Source organism: Cryptomeria japonica, chromosome 2, assembly GCF_030272615.1.
Source record: "Cryptomeria japonica chromosome 2, Sugi_1.0, whole genome shotgun sequence".
In the NCBI taxonomy this organism is placed as follows: domain Eukaryota; kingdom Viridiplantae; phylum Streptophyta; class Pinopsida; order Cupressales; family Cupressaceae; genus Cryptomeria; species Cryptomeria japonica.
In genome coordinates, this window is record NC_081406.1 from 356,612,170 (window position 1) to 356,628,279 (window position 16,110).

Sequence of the window (16,110 nt, forward strand, 5' to 3'; positions counted from 1 at the left end):
GCAAGCGATCAGGGAGATGGATCGGCTGGTGGGTGACGTGACTGGGGCCGGTGAACTGTTGATTGCCGGTGGGATGCGGGGGAGGCCAGCGATGGACGGGTCGCCCGGAGCAGCCGGGACGCCGGCAGGTGCAAAAAAATGCAGTACGGGTACAGTGGACAGAGGTGATTGGACCCCCCCACAAATTAGAGTTTTGTTTTTTGTTTTGTTTTTTTTAAACTTTTCAAAAAATAGATTTCTGCGAATAATACTTTTGCAGAAAATAAAAACTTACCATACTACCCAAATTGGGCAAAAATTTTCCTCCAAGCCCGAAATTTGACTTTCACCAAAATAAACTGAATTTATACTCAAAGTTCATGGAAACGGCCACTGGGACGCAATGGCGAGGTCGGATCTGGTCTAGGACACCTCCAAAAGATGTTGCTCCTCAAATCTGCCTCTTGACGTCACAAGAATGCCTCTCAAAGACGAATCAAAGACGCTCTAATGGCTCTGATACCATGTGAGATTTTGCCAATATCAAGAGCTCAATGAAAAGTACAAAATAGAGACAAAATATAGGACAAGAATAAACTTTATTCTCATCAATAGATAAATGATCAATAGATCAATAATAATTCCTACAATGTAGAAGAGCCTGCATATATAGGCAAGGCAATATGGATATGTGAGCACAAAAACATGACATGTGGCTCAATAAGAAAAAAGGGTAGGTATGAAATAGGTGTGGTAGGTAGGAGAAACAATAAAATATTCTACATGAGGTGGATAACCCACTGAAGGTGGAATTATCACTCCACAATAAGTGGATATGATAAAGTAGTAACAAGATCACACCATAAAAGGTGGAAATTCTCCTACACACACTATCCCAATGTGGCACAAACACCCACGTGTCTCATACCCAAACTACTATGAAATGCATTATCCTAAGTAAACTTAAGTAAGGTGTAATGATATCCAAGATGAATAATTATTTACACTAACACACCACTTATTATAGGTTACAAAGAATAAAGATTTTGGAGATTTAATATAATAATTAATTATCCCAAAAATAAATTGCTTTAAAATGCAAATTCTTCAAGCTAAAAAAAAAGCAAAAAAGAAAGGACCTATAAAACAAACCTAATAATATAAATCAACTTAAAAATAGGCTCTCAACTTGCTTAGAAATAGAATGCTGAGCCAGCAATCAACAAAAAATAGCTTAAAATTCACAATATGATGCATAGACATTCACTAAGATGCTGAGGCATTTCACTCTTTGTCCTAAAATTGGCATATCTCCTAAAGGACCCTTGAAACAATAACTTCCACAAAACTTCCTTATCCAAATAATTTGATGCTTCCCACCTTGATCCTCTCGCCAATTTTCAAATCTAGGATTTTCATGTGCCCAAGCAAGCTATCCCACACACACTTAAATTCATTCACAAGCAACTATTTTTGACACAATTATGCTCCTGAAGTTCCATCTCTTGAAAGTTGAAACTTGAAACAGATCTTCTTTCACTGTCCTAGGGCTTTGTTGATGATGGAAATGATGAATAGAAGCTTCAGGAAAAAGAAATCATCTTTTGTGACTAAAAATGATCATGAAATGTCAAAGCAGCAGAAAAGGACTCTTGCACACACCAATCTTCTTGTATGATGCAGCTGAGAAGCCTCCATGCAGCAGCAACCAGCGCTGCTGGGACTCCAACAATGATCTGCATCAACATCAAAAATTGCATTGAAACCTGAGTTCCGAGTTTTGAGTGTTTTATGCTTAATGCTTTAAAGCTGGCCAACTTAGAAATGCTAGGGTTTGAAATCTCCATGGTGGCTGACTTCAACACAGTTTTTACTTGTTTATGCCAGGTTTCCCACCTTCCATTCAACAATTTCAGAACCATTGCCTACCTTTGACCCTGAAATCATACGAAACATTAGTTTTTGCCACTTAAACTCCTTTCATGTTGCAATTTTTAAGTGTTCATCACCACTTAATTCTTCACTGTTGCAATATTTTAAATGAATGCTGGTTTGAATGGTTCATGGGCGCAATTTGAAGGAACTTTGCCATTTATTAACTATTTGTTGTGTGAAATAAACTAGTAGTTAAATTCTTTAATTAATTTTCATGCATAGCTCTGTAAACCTTATAAATTAGATTCATTTTGCACTCAGTTTTCTAATAAAAATTCTCACACCAACTTGTTGCTAAAATTTCCATTCAATAATATTTGTTAATCCAAAATTCAGTGTTCATTCAATAGAATTTATTTTGTCTATCTTACTTTTAAGTGGCTATTGAAATGTCATGTTGTGTGTGCTAAGGTACATTAATTTGCTTCTACCAAATTTGTAAGCTTTGTATTGCAAATCTATCCGAACTTGAAGATTGTGGCTTTATCCCAATATCAAAGTGCTTGTGTTTTCATGTTTAAAACTATTCACTTTTTGTGTCTACTTGCATTGTTCAATCTCTGCTTTCAGCTGAGTTCATAAGGTTTTCTTTCAATCAATAAGCATAAAAGCTTTTGCCTTGTGTTCAAATGTGTCATCTTTTTGCCCTAGGTGAACCATAATATAACACATTTAATTTTCAGAAACATGACATTTGCAGAGTCCATAATGATTTAGATACTGATTTTTCTGGATTCAAACTGTAATATTTTTTATGTCCAACGTTTTGGATCAAACTCTATAATCCATCATCACTTCTCTTTGCTCATGCTCTCATTCCCTGATGATGGATCATAGAGTTTGATCGGAAATGTTGGACATAAAAATATTACACAGTTTGAATCCAGAAAAATCACTATCTAAAACATTTAATTTTATTTAGCATGACCACGAACCACCCCTAAAATACATATTGTAAATTGCAAGTATTTATTCTACAAATTAGCTTAGGTTTCATATACAAGGAATTTACCCGTCTAATTTGAAGAGTGATTTTACCAACATCTAATCCTTTCTGTATTGCACTAAAAGGTGCATAGCTTAGGTTTCATATACAAGGAATTTACCCATCTAATTTGAAGAGTGATTTTACCAACATCTAATCCTTTCTGTATTGCACTAAAAGGTGCAAATTAAAATGCTAACATGAAGTGCACAAAACAAGTTGATTTGTTAAAATTCATATTATCAAATATCAACTCTCAAAATTGAAGGTTAATTCAGAACATGATATTTATATATTCCAAGGTAATACCAGAGAAGACCAGCATTTCTCAGAGATGGCCATCAACAATTGTAATAGGTGGAGAAAACTTCTGCAATTTAGATTTTTTTTCTTATGTTTTCCACTACATGTCCATAACATTTAATGTTCAAGTCATCACCACAATAACTATTTCCAATTAGCAATCATTTCTATATAGCCTTTTTACTCATGTACATTGGTGAATAATCACAAGGCAAGGGAACCCACAAAGCCTACAAGAACCTCTAAGAATTTGATAATATGGGAAAAGAACAACAATTTTCGCCTAGCCCCCTTATCAATTGACAAACCTTTTAGTGCATGTAATATCTTATGGTCCTACCTTGATTCACAATTATTATCAATGTGGGATTACTTTATTTCTCAATGTATTGCTTTATAATAGGAGTTTTCAAACATTTTATTTGTGTCATTTTTCACCACATAGGATTCTCCTACAATGTTTCCCAAGGATATAATTTTCCATGTGTTGAATTATCTCCACATTTGACGTGTTGAGTCTCCAAATATTGATGCATAGGTATGGTCTGCTAGGTGCAAGTTAATGATACCACATCTTTTTTCAGCTCCAAAGATATATAATGTAGTGTCTTCTATAATTTGTTATAAAGTCATCAGTTGGAGAAGGGCGTGGCAAAGTGAGAGAGAACAGGTAAGGCCAAGTGGGTGGGGTTATTGTATTTATACACTTGCCTACACAATTAGACCATTGCTGTATGTCATTAGGTTGGTGCAACCACATAAACAATTTATACTTGAATTATTTAATTAAATGCTCAATTTTTTGTTTACTTGAGTTAGACCATGTGAAAATGCAAAAAACGGTCAAGTCGTTCCCGAAAAAAACATCACATATATTTTCCATCCATGGAAATAATATTAGAATTTAACTAGTGCAAGGAGCATACCTCTAGGATGAAGAATTCCATTCCCATCAACCATTAGCAACTGTTAATATTGAAAACAACTTTAAATGTTAAGCTTACATCCTAAAAAAAGACAAAATTCAGATAAAAGTCCAAGAGCACAAAAAACATAGAGAAAACGATACTTAATTGCATATGTATTAAAGCATGATACAATAAACAAACATTTATAGAATTTCATATATAAATCACTTTTTACTCATTATATAACACATTTATAATCCCAAAATTAACTACAATAGGTTCAAACAAAGAAGCAACTCCTTCACGGTGAACAATAGTATCTTTTTTGTTCCTTTAGCAAGACCCTGAATTGAAGAAAGAATGCTTATTTATTCACCAAAAAAGTGACAAAAATAATAAATCAACAGCATGAAGGACTAAGAAACATGTGAGAACAAAAAATGTCAAAGAAGAGTATGCCCCAAGTATCCAATCAAACACATCAGGCCATGGATTAGACAGATGGAGAAGATGATAGGAAGTTTAGAAAAGCATGAAAATATATATTATGAAATTGGGAATAGGCAATCAAAGATGAAGTAGTGGATAATATCAATATGTTCAATTGTGGGAGAAAGTTGAAATATGAAGCCATGAATGTAAAAGCTAGTGGTTTGACTCATGGTTGAAAAACTTGCAAAAACCTCGCTAGACACGTGAGTACTTGTGCAGCTGATGATCTAGCAAGATACTTGCACCATTACTCGGCACCGCGTCAAACCAAAAAATTGCAGTGTGTTCAGCACAAAAAACTCGCAATTTTTTATTGTACTCACCATTAAATGCATACAAATGCGAAAAAGGTCGGATTCATTTTTTTAAACACCAGTTTGTTCATTTTAGCGTGATGCAACTAGGGTTTTCAATGACGTGACAGGTTTTCTGATACACAACTGGGTTTTTAGGCTGCTACAAGGGTTTGTTTCTCAGATTCTATTTGATCTCCAAGTGAGTTATATCCTCTTTTGTAAACCTTTAGTCAAATTTATTTTTTGTTGTTATCATGCATGACTGGAGGACTGAACAAAAAGACCTGAGAAATGACATCCCTTGCTCAAGATGGAACAAGCAATAAATATATTCTAGATAAAAAAAATAATGATCAGCGTTAGTAGCCAACACCTTGACAGATGGCTTCAATGGAAAATAAGAAAACAACTTGCCAAATTAATACATATCTATTGTAATTTGAATGTGCAGAAAATTTAACTCGAACTTTGATTTATATATGATGGAAATTATTAATATGTTCTACAAATTCAGTGTATATGTGTGTTTTTTTAGAATATTTTAAGAAATTATAAATTTTCAAATGTTTGATAAATCTATCAACCTATTGCTGATTTTTCCCCGACTTTTTGCTAAGTCCCAAGTTTTTTAAAATTTTGGGCCAGCCGAGTTATTGCTGAATATAAGTTTTTCAACTATAGTTTGGCTTGCTTGTCTTATGCCATTTTGTAGTGGTAACCTCAATTGCAGAAAAATGTGATCTTGCAACTAGTGTTTCACTATTCTCAATTTTTTTGTCATCCATATCAAATCTCTGAAAAATTGGAGTGGGAGCTACAACAGAGCAAAAGGGGAATTCATTTCTATTCCATTTTTCTTTATGTAGCTTCTTTTTGCTATTTCTTATATTTAAGGAAAAGAAAAATGAACTTCAAAGTTCAAACAATTCCATGCCCATAGACTACCATTTAAAAAAATATATTGGTACATAGCATCATAAATAGTTTCATTTCTGGAAAGTCGTCTTCACTATCAACAAAGAGTTTTAAAGTGACAGTTGAGGAAAGCAAGTTAAAGAAGACTCCCCAACATCTTGCCAAAATATATACATGTCTAGTTAATATTTAGACTCTTGATTGGGAGACTAACAAACTGTGCAAGCCACTCCAAGTAATTTTATCAAAAGACTAAGCAACCCCTCAAAGTATAATTCAATGTTTCATTAAAAAATAAAAGAAAAATTAGAAAGAGAAGAGAACGTTTAGTTCCTTTTTACCTCAATAATGACCACTTATCCAACTCCCCATGGCTATAAAGTCCTCAATAATTTCTTCATTCCCCTTTAAAATTTCTTTTATGTTACATGTGAGTGCACTATCATCTCTTATCCAAAGTTGCGAACAGCCATATCCACATTCTTAATGTCCTCGTGCAAATAAAAAGAGATGGTAGCATTTGAAAGCATTGTAGTACAACTCAAATTGGGCATCATATCGAATACATTTTGCCTCCCAACAGACTATCCAATCATGCAAAACTCTCTATGTAACCTTACAACATCTCCAACTTTAATGTCATTGCAGCTTTTTGTAAAATCAAACATTCTCTACATCCATATTTGCATGTATGGATTCTTGATTTCCTTGCTAATTAATCAAAAAAGGAGGTCTATATAGTAGTCACATCATGGAATATCATCCTACATTGAACTGCAAGCACCTTAGTCTCCATATTTTCTACTATAAAATTCCCTTTTTATGACATTGAAGCCATTCTTGTAAAGATTACCAAAAAAAGCTCTTTCCTACCAATTGTCCCAATGCAAATAACACTTTCATGAAAAACTCACTTCACGATTAGCATTAATCATTCCGAATGATATCACTCTTGGTAATAAAACTCCTCACACAACAATATTGTTATGTTGGAACTACTATCAAGTGAGAGAGGGCATCTAGCATAAGCCATGATGACCCACATTCCTTTCAGAAAAACATATCTATAATATTGTTTTATTTTGATGCATGAATGTGGACATAGGGACCTATTCCCTTTGTATTACATAATCATAGTTCAAAAAACCCTTGCTGCCACAAATGACAACAACAAAGAATAGATACAAATTATCTAGTATCATGAAACACTCATCCTAAGAAAAATCTCAATTGACCTCATTTTGATTTCTTACCACCAAATCTAAAAGCATGTCGGTGCTAGTTTGTTTAGATTTGCCATATTTCTAGTTGGTCGCCACAAACCAAGCCACACCTTCTAAAACACCAAAATCCCTCTAAACCAACAACATCAACTTCCCATCAAAGTTTTTTAGGCACATGCGAACACGGAATAAAATACCCAAAAGTATCCTATCCTCTCTTGATCAAAGTCTCCCAAATGCTGAAGATTCGCATAAGGATCATTTGAGATAACTCCAAGGTTCCTAATATGTCAGGTCACGACATATGGATAAGCACAGTTGGTCATTGTGATTGTTGTTCCTCCAAGGGGCCTTACATTGTACATGAATGCTTGAATTGTTGGAGCTTAGATTCTATCTACTTGCTTGGAGAATTAAAAAAAGAGCAAAAGGAATAGGGTTTAGGGAGTCTAAGCTACTCCTAAGAATGTAAGAGAAGAGTGAATGATTTGATGGAATTCTACTGAGCAAGGTCTCGCCATCAAACCAAACAGTTTGACACAAACTCAGTGCAATCGTCTAAGGTGCAATTCAAAGATGTTCAAATCATTATCATCAAACATTGATTACCATTCAAGTTAACGCATAAACAATGGATGTATAATAATTGCAGTTAAGCTTATACAATTCCAGTTGACCACACAAAGCACACTTACAATCAGCAAGAGGCTAGTGGTATGGACTAAATGGATTCCACGCAAATACATTCAACAATTTCCTCCATTCAATCTAATCAACATGAAAGAAAATGAGAAGTAGAAACCATGGGACTTGTTGAAATAACACATTTCGCCATAACTTCAATGAAAAGAGTATCTCTATTTACAAGTCTTAACAACAATTCCTCCTTCTCCTAATCTATTTTAATTACTTGCTATCTAATATCTATCAACTATTCCCTATTGACCCTTAACTATTTACCTTTACAAATGAAGGGCTTGAGCTTTATATAGAGAGCTCTTTACAATGGGTGGCCAAGATTGAACCTCATCAATGGCCAAGATTTTACAATGAAACCCTAATTAGGGTTTGTTACAACAAACTTTAGTCTGGACAATGAAATAATTACAACATTTTGACACATGTCATCTCTCGAGTATTTGACCAATGGATAGTGGGGGCAGGTACATTAATTAGAGTTTGTGCCCCATGGGTGAGCTTGGTTCATTGAATCAAGACATGTTGATGTAGGACTTCCTCTAATTGGTGGAGTAGTGACTAGGATGCCACCTCAATTTGCTTGTAGACCTCATATCTCATCACAAGCAATATCCCTTGATACTCAACATTAGTCACTTGCTCAGCAGTGATGATGATGAAGGCGTGTTTCCGAATTATATCATGTTGTTCAAGATGATCTTCTAGCTTTGATTAACTGTTCTGAAAGTATCTTCTTGAATATCTCAATGCTGAAAGCTACGAAGGTGCAAGGTGTAGATGTTGACTACCTCTTATTTTTGAATTTTGATATTGCCTTGGAATGAACCCTTGATGTCATAACTGCTTCTTCACTCCTTTGAAATTCTTTCTTTGTGATTCCCTTCATGTTGTTGATTCTTTCATCCACATCCTTGGACGTGCAGATCATGTTCTTGTGTAAGTGAATGCTTCTTGTTTTCTTGGTATCATTGTGCTTGCCGGTGAAATCCTTCCTCTTGAATGTCATGCTTGCCTTGTGTTGTGTCCCATCTTGATGTAATCTTGAATGTGTTTCCTCACTCCTTGCTTTGATTCGACACTCCGACCTGGAAAAGAAACATTTTGAATCATATTGATGAATTAACAAAATTGACTGAATCAATACACTCCCTATCACACTAAAAGAAAAATTTTGGACTTTTTGAATGCAAATGGAGGAGGTTAGCTTCTATAGGGGAGCAATGGAAGTAACTTTCGCTCCTAGAAGGGAGCAATGGAAGAGAAATTCTCTTCTCGAGGGGAGCAATGGAAGTAGTCTCAATTTTGCCACTTAGCTATGTTCCATCAACTCATGTCTAGGCATTTTTGCCATATATGCATGTGAATGTGTCAAATTATCAAGGCATTAGAATCAACTTCGCTCCTAACCAAGAGCAATGGAAGGGAAATTCACTTTAGATGAGGAGCAATGGAAATAACCCTCAAATTCACCACGTAGCTAGGTTTTATCAATCTCTCCTCTTTTCATCAACTTAAATCTTGTGGTTTTGCTCTCCTGGTGTGTAGATGTGTCAAATTATCATTAAGGGAGGCTTTGGAAGCAAATTCGCTCTCATGAGAGAGCAAAGGAAGGTATATTCGCTCCTATTGAGGAGCAAAGGAAGTGATTTTCGCTCTCATGAAGGAGCAAAGAAAATTAAGTTCAAATCACTTTCCAATCTGCTCTTAGCCCTATTTCATCAATTTGTCTCTCTTTTACCAATCATGCCTCAAGGTTTTTAGTATCCATGTGAAAAAAATCATCAAATTACCATTAAAGACTGCTTGGGAAGTCATTTTGCTCTCATGAAGGAGCAAAGGAAGAGAAATTCACTCGAATCAGGGAGCAATGGAAGTGGATTTCGCTCCTAAAGGGGAGCAAAGGAAATCACTTCAATTTCAATACTTAGCTTATTTAATAAATTAAATACAAGTAATTATAAAGATGACAATGCGTACCAAATATAGGAGTAAAATATATATTTATTGGCTCATGAAATTAGTACAGAGAATAAGACCAAAGAAGTTCAGCCAAGGATTAAAATTGATCTAACTACATCATACTCCCTTGACATACACAATATTTTTGAAGGACCCGACAGTTGCCAAGAGGAACACAACTGTCAATGAACTGATGCTTATAACTACTCGAGAATGACAAACAATTAGTACATTGTCTAATAACCAATATTATCGAGCATAACAATAGACATTGTATGCTGACGACAACCTCCTCTAGCGTGATGGGGGTGGAGTCAATGCCTAAAATCTGTTTGTACCAAAGACAAAGGTTGTAACGAACATACACTAGATCATTCAACCTCTGCATAGACATCAATAACACTTCTTGGAGTGTATGCACTCAAACATACTCCAATTGCGCTCACAACCTAAAACACTCTATGGTTGGCTCAATATTTGAATTGCAATCCTCTTTAGATTTGGTAACTTAGCACCAAACATTTCCCACCATGCATCTAAGATGAGAAAGAGAAAAAAATCAATCTCCTTATCCAACTTTAAGTTTCAACATTTAATAATAATATAAAAAGGAATAGTTTATTAGATTTTTAAACTTATGTTAAGCCCTTAATATATTTTTACCTAGCTACAATGTAGTTTCAAGTTTTTTTGCACATCAACGGAAAAGAGATCTCCTTGTGCAAGTCTAAAGGTTTCAAACTTGTGGAATATATTGTAACATTAGAATCAAGCAGCATCCACTCTATTACTATGTAAAGCCCATTCAAAACCTCCTCAACTGCCTTGAAATCAAGGCAATATTGAAATGCCAGATTGAGGTAATAAACGGCTGCCTGTAGGGGCTTGCAAAGCTAGAGGTGCCATCGCTTATCAAACATTTCACAAATGGGACAATGTTTAGCCTCAACTCCCTCAAAGATGGATCTAATGCCCTCCTTGGCTATATCCATGCCTTCATATTTATACCCCATTGCAAGCTTCTCCCCATCAACAACTCATAAGAGAACTACCAAAGGCTCAATGAAAAGCAATTAGTTTGAAACATTAACTTAAGTGTGAACAAAAATAAGCAAATAAAAGAAAAAATATGAATAAAAATTAAAACATAATGTAGAATTAGATTTCCATTTACCTTTACAATCTCCACAGTAGGTACCCAAAAGTCCACCTCATCAAACATCCAATTTACCACATCAACCCTTGCATTGGCTTATCAAACATCCACATTTACCACATGAAGTCCACTCCTCACTAACAAACATGTGTCTCAAAGCTCCCTTTGACTGAAGCAAGGATTGTAATGTGATGAAATTTGTTGCAAATTGGGTTATGCTAGGACAAGTGTAATATCCCCATTTTTAGCACTACGCTTTCCAATGACTATTAGCCTATCCTCGGATGCCCGTAGGCCAGTCAAATGCAAAATTAGGGTTTCCTATTTTCTAGGAGGATTCTTTTGTGTTTTCAGGGATGTATATGTTGGAGTTTTACAATTCTGATTCTAGATTCCCTTCTGGGTTTTCAAAGAGCTTCAGGATGGTTCGAGATGCATCTACATCGGGTGACTTTTCCGGACATAAGTACGACTGCTGCTCAAAATGTGATCGAAATCACTTTGGAAACACTTACTATTTTTAGCAGTATGCTATTTAAAGTAAGTACTATTTTTGGCAGTGTTATTTTTGGCAGGTTGCAGTGGTCTAGTTCAGAAGCTATTTCAGGCAATGCAGTTTTCAGGGCCAATTTAAACAGTTTGTCTTCCAGCATTTTTGGAGCTTCTTTTGGGGTGATTTATACTTGAGGAAAAGTATTTTACAAGTGAATTATTTATAAGGCATGATGGACGCCTTGGAAAGAAATATGTTAATTTTATGAAATAATTCACTTAATTTCCTTGAATGCCATAACTCACTTTATGAATATTTCATAAAATCTATTTTTGCTACCTTGAGGGGGTCGATTTGATGAATTAAGAATTATTTTTAACTTAAGTGGGCGTCCCTTTTGGAGGAAATACATGATTAAAATAAAGGAAAATATTATTTTTGCTTGGGCGTCCAAAGTGGATGTAATTTCATTTCATTTTATGGCATTTTGGAGGGAGTTGAATTTGAATTTGGAGCTTCAAAAAGTTATGGTAAGAGTGTTAGGCTCTTGTTTTGGTTATCCATGAAATTTGTATAACGAAGTGCTGCCCGAATGGTGCCAGACTTGTGCTTTGAAGTTGCAAGCTTCCTAGCCTATGTCAGTTTCGTGCTTGAGATATAGCACCTAGCTGTGGAGAGACTATTTCTCATTCAGAGGAATAGATAGATCATATTGAGAATGGATTGCATTAGTTGGGTGTCTGATTTCTGTGTGATTTTGTGTGTTTCCTGGTTGCCGCATGGCGTCATGGCTGAAGCATATTTTCACTCTTAAGTCTCTGTGCGGGCTCCTGCTGATTCTAGGTATTGACTCTGATTATTTCTATGCACTGGGTGATGGAATATGTAAGTTTTCAGCCTCTAGTTTTGAAACTTCAATTTTTAAATGTAAATCGTACTTTTCAGCCTGTCGTACTTTTTAGGGGGTGCATTGGAATGTGTGTTGTTAGTTTGGGGTCATGATGCTGTTGTATTCCAGATTGTTCTTGGTCGCTTAATGCATATTGTCAGTTTGGATGTGTTGAGGGGAGATTTGAGTGAGTTTTGAGTGAGTTAGAAGCATTTTGGTGTGGATTGGTGTTGCTCGTTATGCTTTTCCAGCCTGTTGTCTTTATATCAGATTTTCGAAGTTGGTTTTTGAGTGATTTCTTGAGAGTGTGAATTGTTTGGGTTGTTAGAGGATGCTTGGTGTTCTTGTTGCAGCTGTCAGTTCCTAATCAACACTTGGTTGTCAAATTCTATATTCATTGTAATGTTGCTTAGTAGTAATAACAGCAACCTTTTGGCTTTCTGCTATCCCACTCCATATGTGGAAGAGGCTGGCCTTGTCGCCTGGTTTGGACAGTGATTCTAGTAATATTGTAATCCATGTTTGCATTGTAAAGTTGATTAGTAATACTAACAGCTATATACTTGGATTGTTCCTCTTGTCCCACTGCATAAGTGGAAGAAGCTGGCTTGCTGCCTTCTTATCTATTGTAACACCGTTCTCTCGCTGAATAAGCGTTGAGTTGATTGTAATTTTTTTTCTAGTCCTCCCGCTGCATAAGCGGTCGAGTGATTGTTGTTCTTTTAGTTGTAATCTTCTAATTGGCTGGTTGCACCGCCATACTGTTGTAGAAGTTCTTATACCCACTGGATAAGCGGAAGGGGCTGGCTTGCCACCCAGTATTGTATTTGAGAATTCATTTCCAGCAGTTATTTGAGCTAACGATCCCCTTGACACCGTATGCTCTCACCCTCCCATACTGGGTTCTCGGTGATCAGAAAGTGGAAGGGTTACTTTCAGCATTTCCTTTCTGCGCAAGTTGGATTATTCTAACCTTAATGAGTGAATCTTGTTGTGTTAAAAAATCTAAAAAAATAAAGGGGAATATTACAGTGGTATCAGAGCTGGTTTTCCTGCCAGCCTGTGTGTTCAGATTGATCAGAGCACAAGTTCTCCCTGCCATCCTGTTGGGTCGTGGTTTTTTGGTTGCATATCAAAGTTTGGAAGAATGTCTACAACAGATAAGTCTATATCTGAGTTGATACACGAAATTACCACGCTTATGAGAGATCCTAACATTAAAGGCGAATATGTAAGGACTATTGCGAAATCCAGAGTTTTTAATGGAAAGTGCACAACACATCAAGATGACCATGAGTTTGAAGGAGAAACTTTGACACGAGGAGTGTGTGTTAGAGCCCCAAAATACTCCACTAGACTTGCATGTGGTTGGTAGTAATAAAGATCAGTTAGGCAATAAGAACAAAACAACAATCTGGAAACCTCATTTGGAATTATCTAATGAAGGTCTTGAGACTAATGACTTCATAGAAGATGTAAGTAGAACTATTGTGCGGATTGAGTTTGCTAAAGAAGAGCATGTTAAGGATGATTTAGGTGGCATCATTGAACCAGCTTATGACAAATACCAAAGTGATGATTCCAATGTGCTTGTACAGAGTCATGTTGAAGATTTGGTGATAAATGGTCCTCCTCTCATTGCTGCCCCAACTTCCCAAGAGTTTTCACAAGAATGTATGACATGTGATCAAGAAGACCTCTTTGGTATGCATGTGACTACTGAATATGAGATCAAAGATACACTTATAGATGATGGGCTCATTGAAGCCAAAAGGGATAAAATATTCAGAACAGCTAGCATTGATCACTCTTTGCTTCATTATAGTGTTGGTGACATGGGTGGTCTTGGGTTTGATTATCAAACTAAGCTTTTGGAAAGAGATACTTATGAAGATATTCGTTTAAGTGAATTGGGTGGTGAGTTATTCAATGAGTCAAGACTCCAAGAGGAGTATGATGAGCCCTTTCCTTTTGATCATAACAATCAGCCCCTTAGCACTTGGGATCCGGGTGTGATGGCACCTAGCGATGACAAGGAACCTGTGTGGGATGAATTTCCCTTTGATCCGGATGATGAAATGGAACTTGATGATGATTCCATATCAGCAAACAATGGTGACGTTATGCTTGATCTTGGGGCTGCCTTCTCGCTTGATCAAAGTGACAATGAAGTGGAAGCAAATTTAAAAGTCTATAAGGCTCCTGATATTGAAGGGTTTGATGGTGTTCTTGAACATAAATCAGATTTATTAGTGCACAAAGCTGATCATCATCTTGGTGTTGAGCAATGTCATCACGTGGATGATGTGGGGTGTGAGACTAGGGACAACCAAGGAGTCATTGAAAACAAGAATGGAAATTTTGATTGTAATCAAAGGATTGAAGAACTAGTGGAGTCTAATCCTATTTATGATATTGAGCATTTTCAGCTAGTTGGTGGAGTTAGACAAGAGTCTTGGAGCAGTTACGAGGGCAGCGATCGCAAGAAACAAAGTTCTGATTTTTTCCTACAGCCTATCAGTAGTACACCATCTCTGCATTCTTATGAGTGGGATGGTGTTGACGTGTATTTTGTACACCATCATACACAGAATAAAATACCAATAGGCATCTTATCCTCTCTTGAGAAAATAGTCTCTAACTGCTGAAGATTCGCGTAAAGGATCAGTTAGGTAGACTCCAAGGTTCTTTTAGTAGGGTCTCTACGTGTGGACAAGCTTCCAGCGGTATGATGTGATTTGCTGTTTCCTCCAAGGGGCCTTACGTATCCCGAAAGTTCAAGATTTGCTAAACTAAGGAAACTATTCAAAAATAACAAAAGAGCAGGGTTTGAAAGAGGTCTAATCTAGTCTAACCCTAAGAATGACTTCATGTAGACAAGACTTGGCAAGATTCAACCAACTTCAATTTTGCCATAAGATAACAACTCAATTGAAATTGATCGATCTTCTAAGGTAACAAAATGATATTCAATGCATCAAAGATCAAAGACACTACCACGAAGGTACATATCTAAGATACGATAATGATTGAAGATTAAGGGATTCAAGGTATTCTCCAGTCGACCACGCAAGGCGTTCCTACAATCAGCAAGAAGCTAGTGGTTTGGATTACGAATCCTACCAAAGATCAAGTCTCACACAATGTCCTTCAAACTAACAAGCTACTTTGATTGAGCACAATTCAAGTAAATCGAACAACCATGAAGATAACTCAAGAAATTTGCAACAAAACACCATAACTTCAATATTTCATTGATTTCCAAATCATCATGTACAACAATTGCTTGAATTCCTCTCTTCAAACTCAATCTTGCTACAAAAATAAAATTGCTTCTAACTCTAATCTCTCTTCTCTATTACATCAACTATTGACTATTACACTATTAACTATTACACTATTAACTATTACCAAATGAAATGAAAAATGGGGGTATAAATAGCATCCCCAATTACAATGAAAGGTCCAGATTGAAAGTAGATCAACGGTCAAGATCATGACACCTAAACCCTAATTAGGGTTTGTTACAAATGGCCTCCTTTTTACTGAACAATATTAAATACATAGCCAAATATTAAATTTGGCACAAAAACCTAGGAGACATAAACCAATGACAAATAAGATGCCATGTCATCTATAACAACCTTTCATCTAGAATCTTATTCCCTTTCCAATGTTCTTTTTTAGCATATGCAATGAATCTTGTTACGATTCCTTCGATTTCTGCAATTGGAATCTCGGGAAGATTCTTCATACTCTCTTCCAAGTGGATGACCTGATCGAATGCATCTAGAAGAGCTGCGTCCCATGAAGGTTCAAGTTCCTTCGTCCTTTCAATCAGGAGCATGGTGGCAAACATCTGATCATACTGCTCATCT

At 36.1% G+C, this 16,110-nt stretch overlaps 1 protein-coding gene across 1 annotated transcript in view; it reads right to left on the minus strand.

Annotated features, from left to right (window-relative positions):
* The window catches only part of LOC131065255 (uncharacterized), a 292,918-nt gene that overhangs the window by 202,333 nt on the left and 74,475 nt on the right, over nucleotides 1-16,110 (minus strand). The window contains exon 5 of the mRNA XM_057999726.2: nucleotides 4,129-4,168. Coding sequence (XP_057855709.1) covers nucleotides 4,129-4,168 — 40 coding nt within the window. The remainder of the gene's footprint in view (nucleotides 1-4,128; nucleotides 4,169-16,110) is intronic.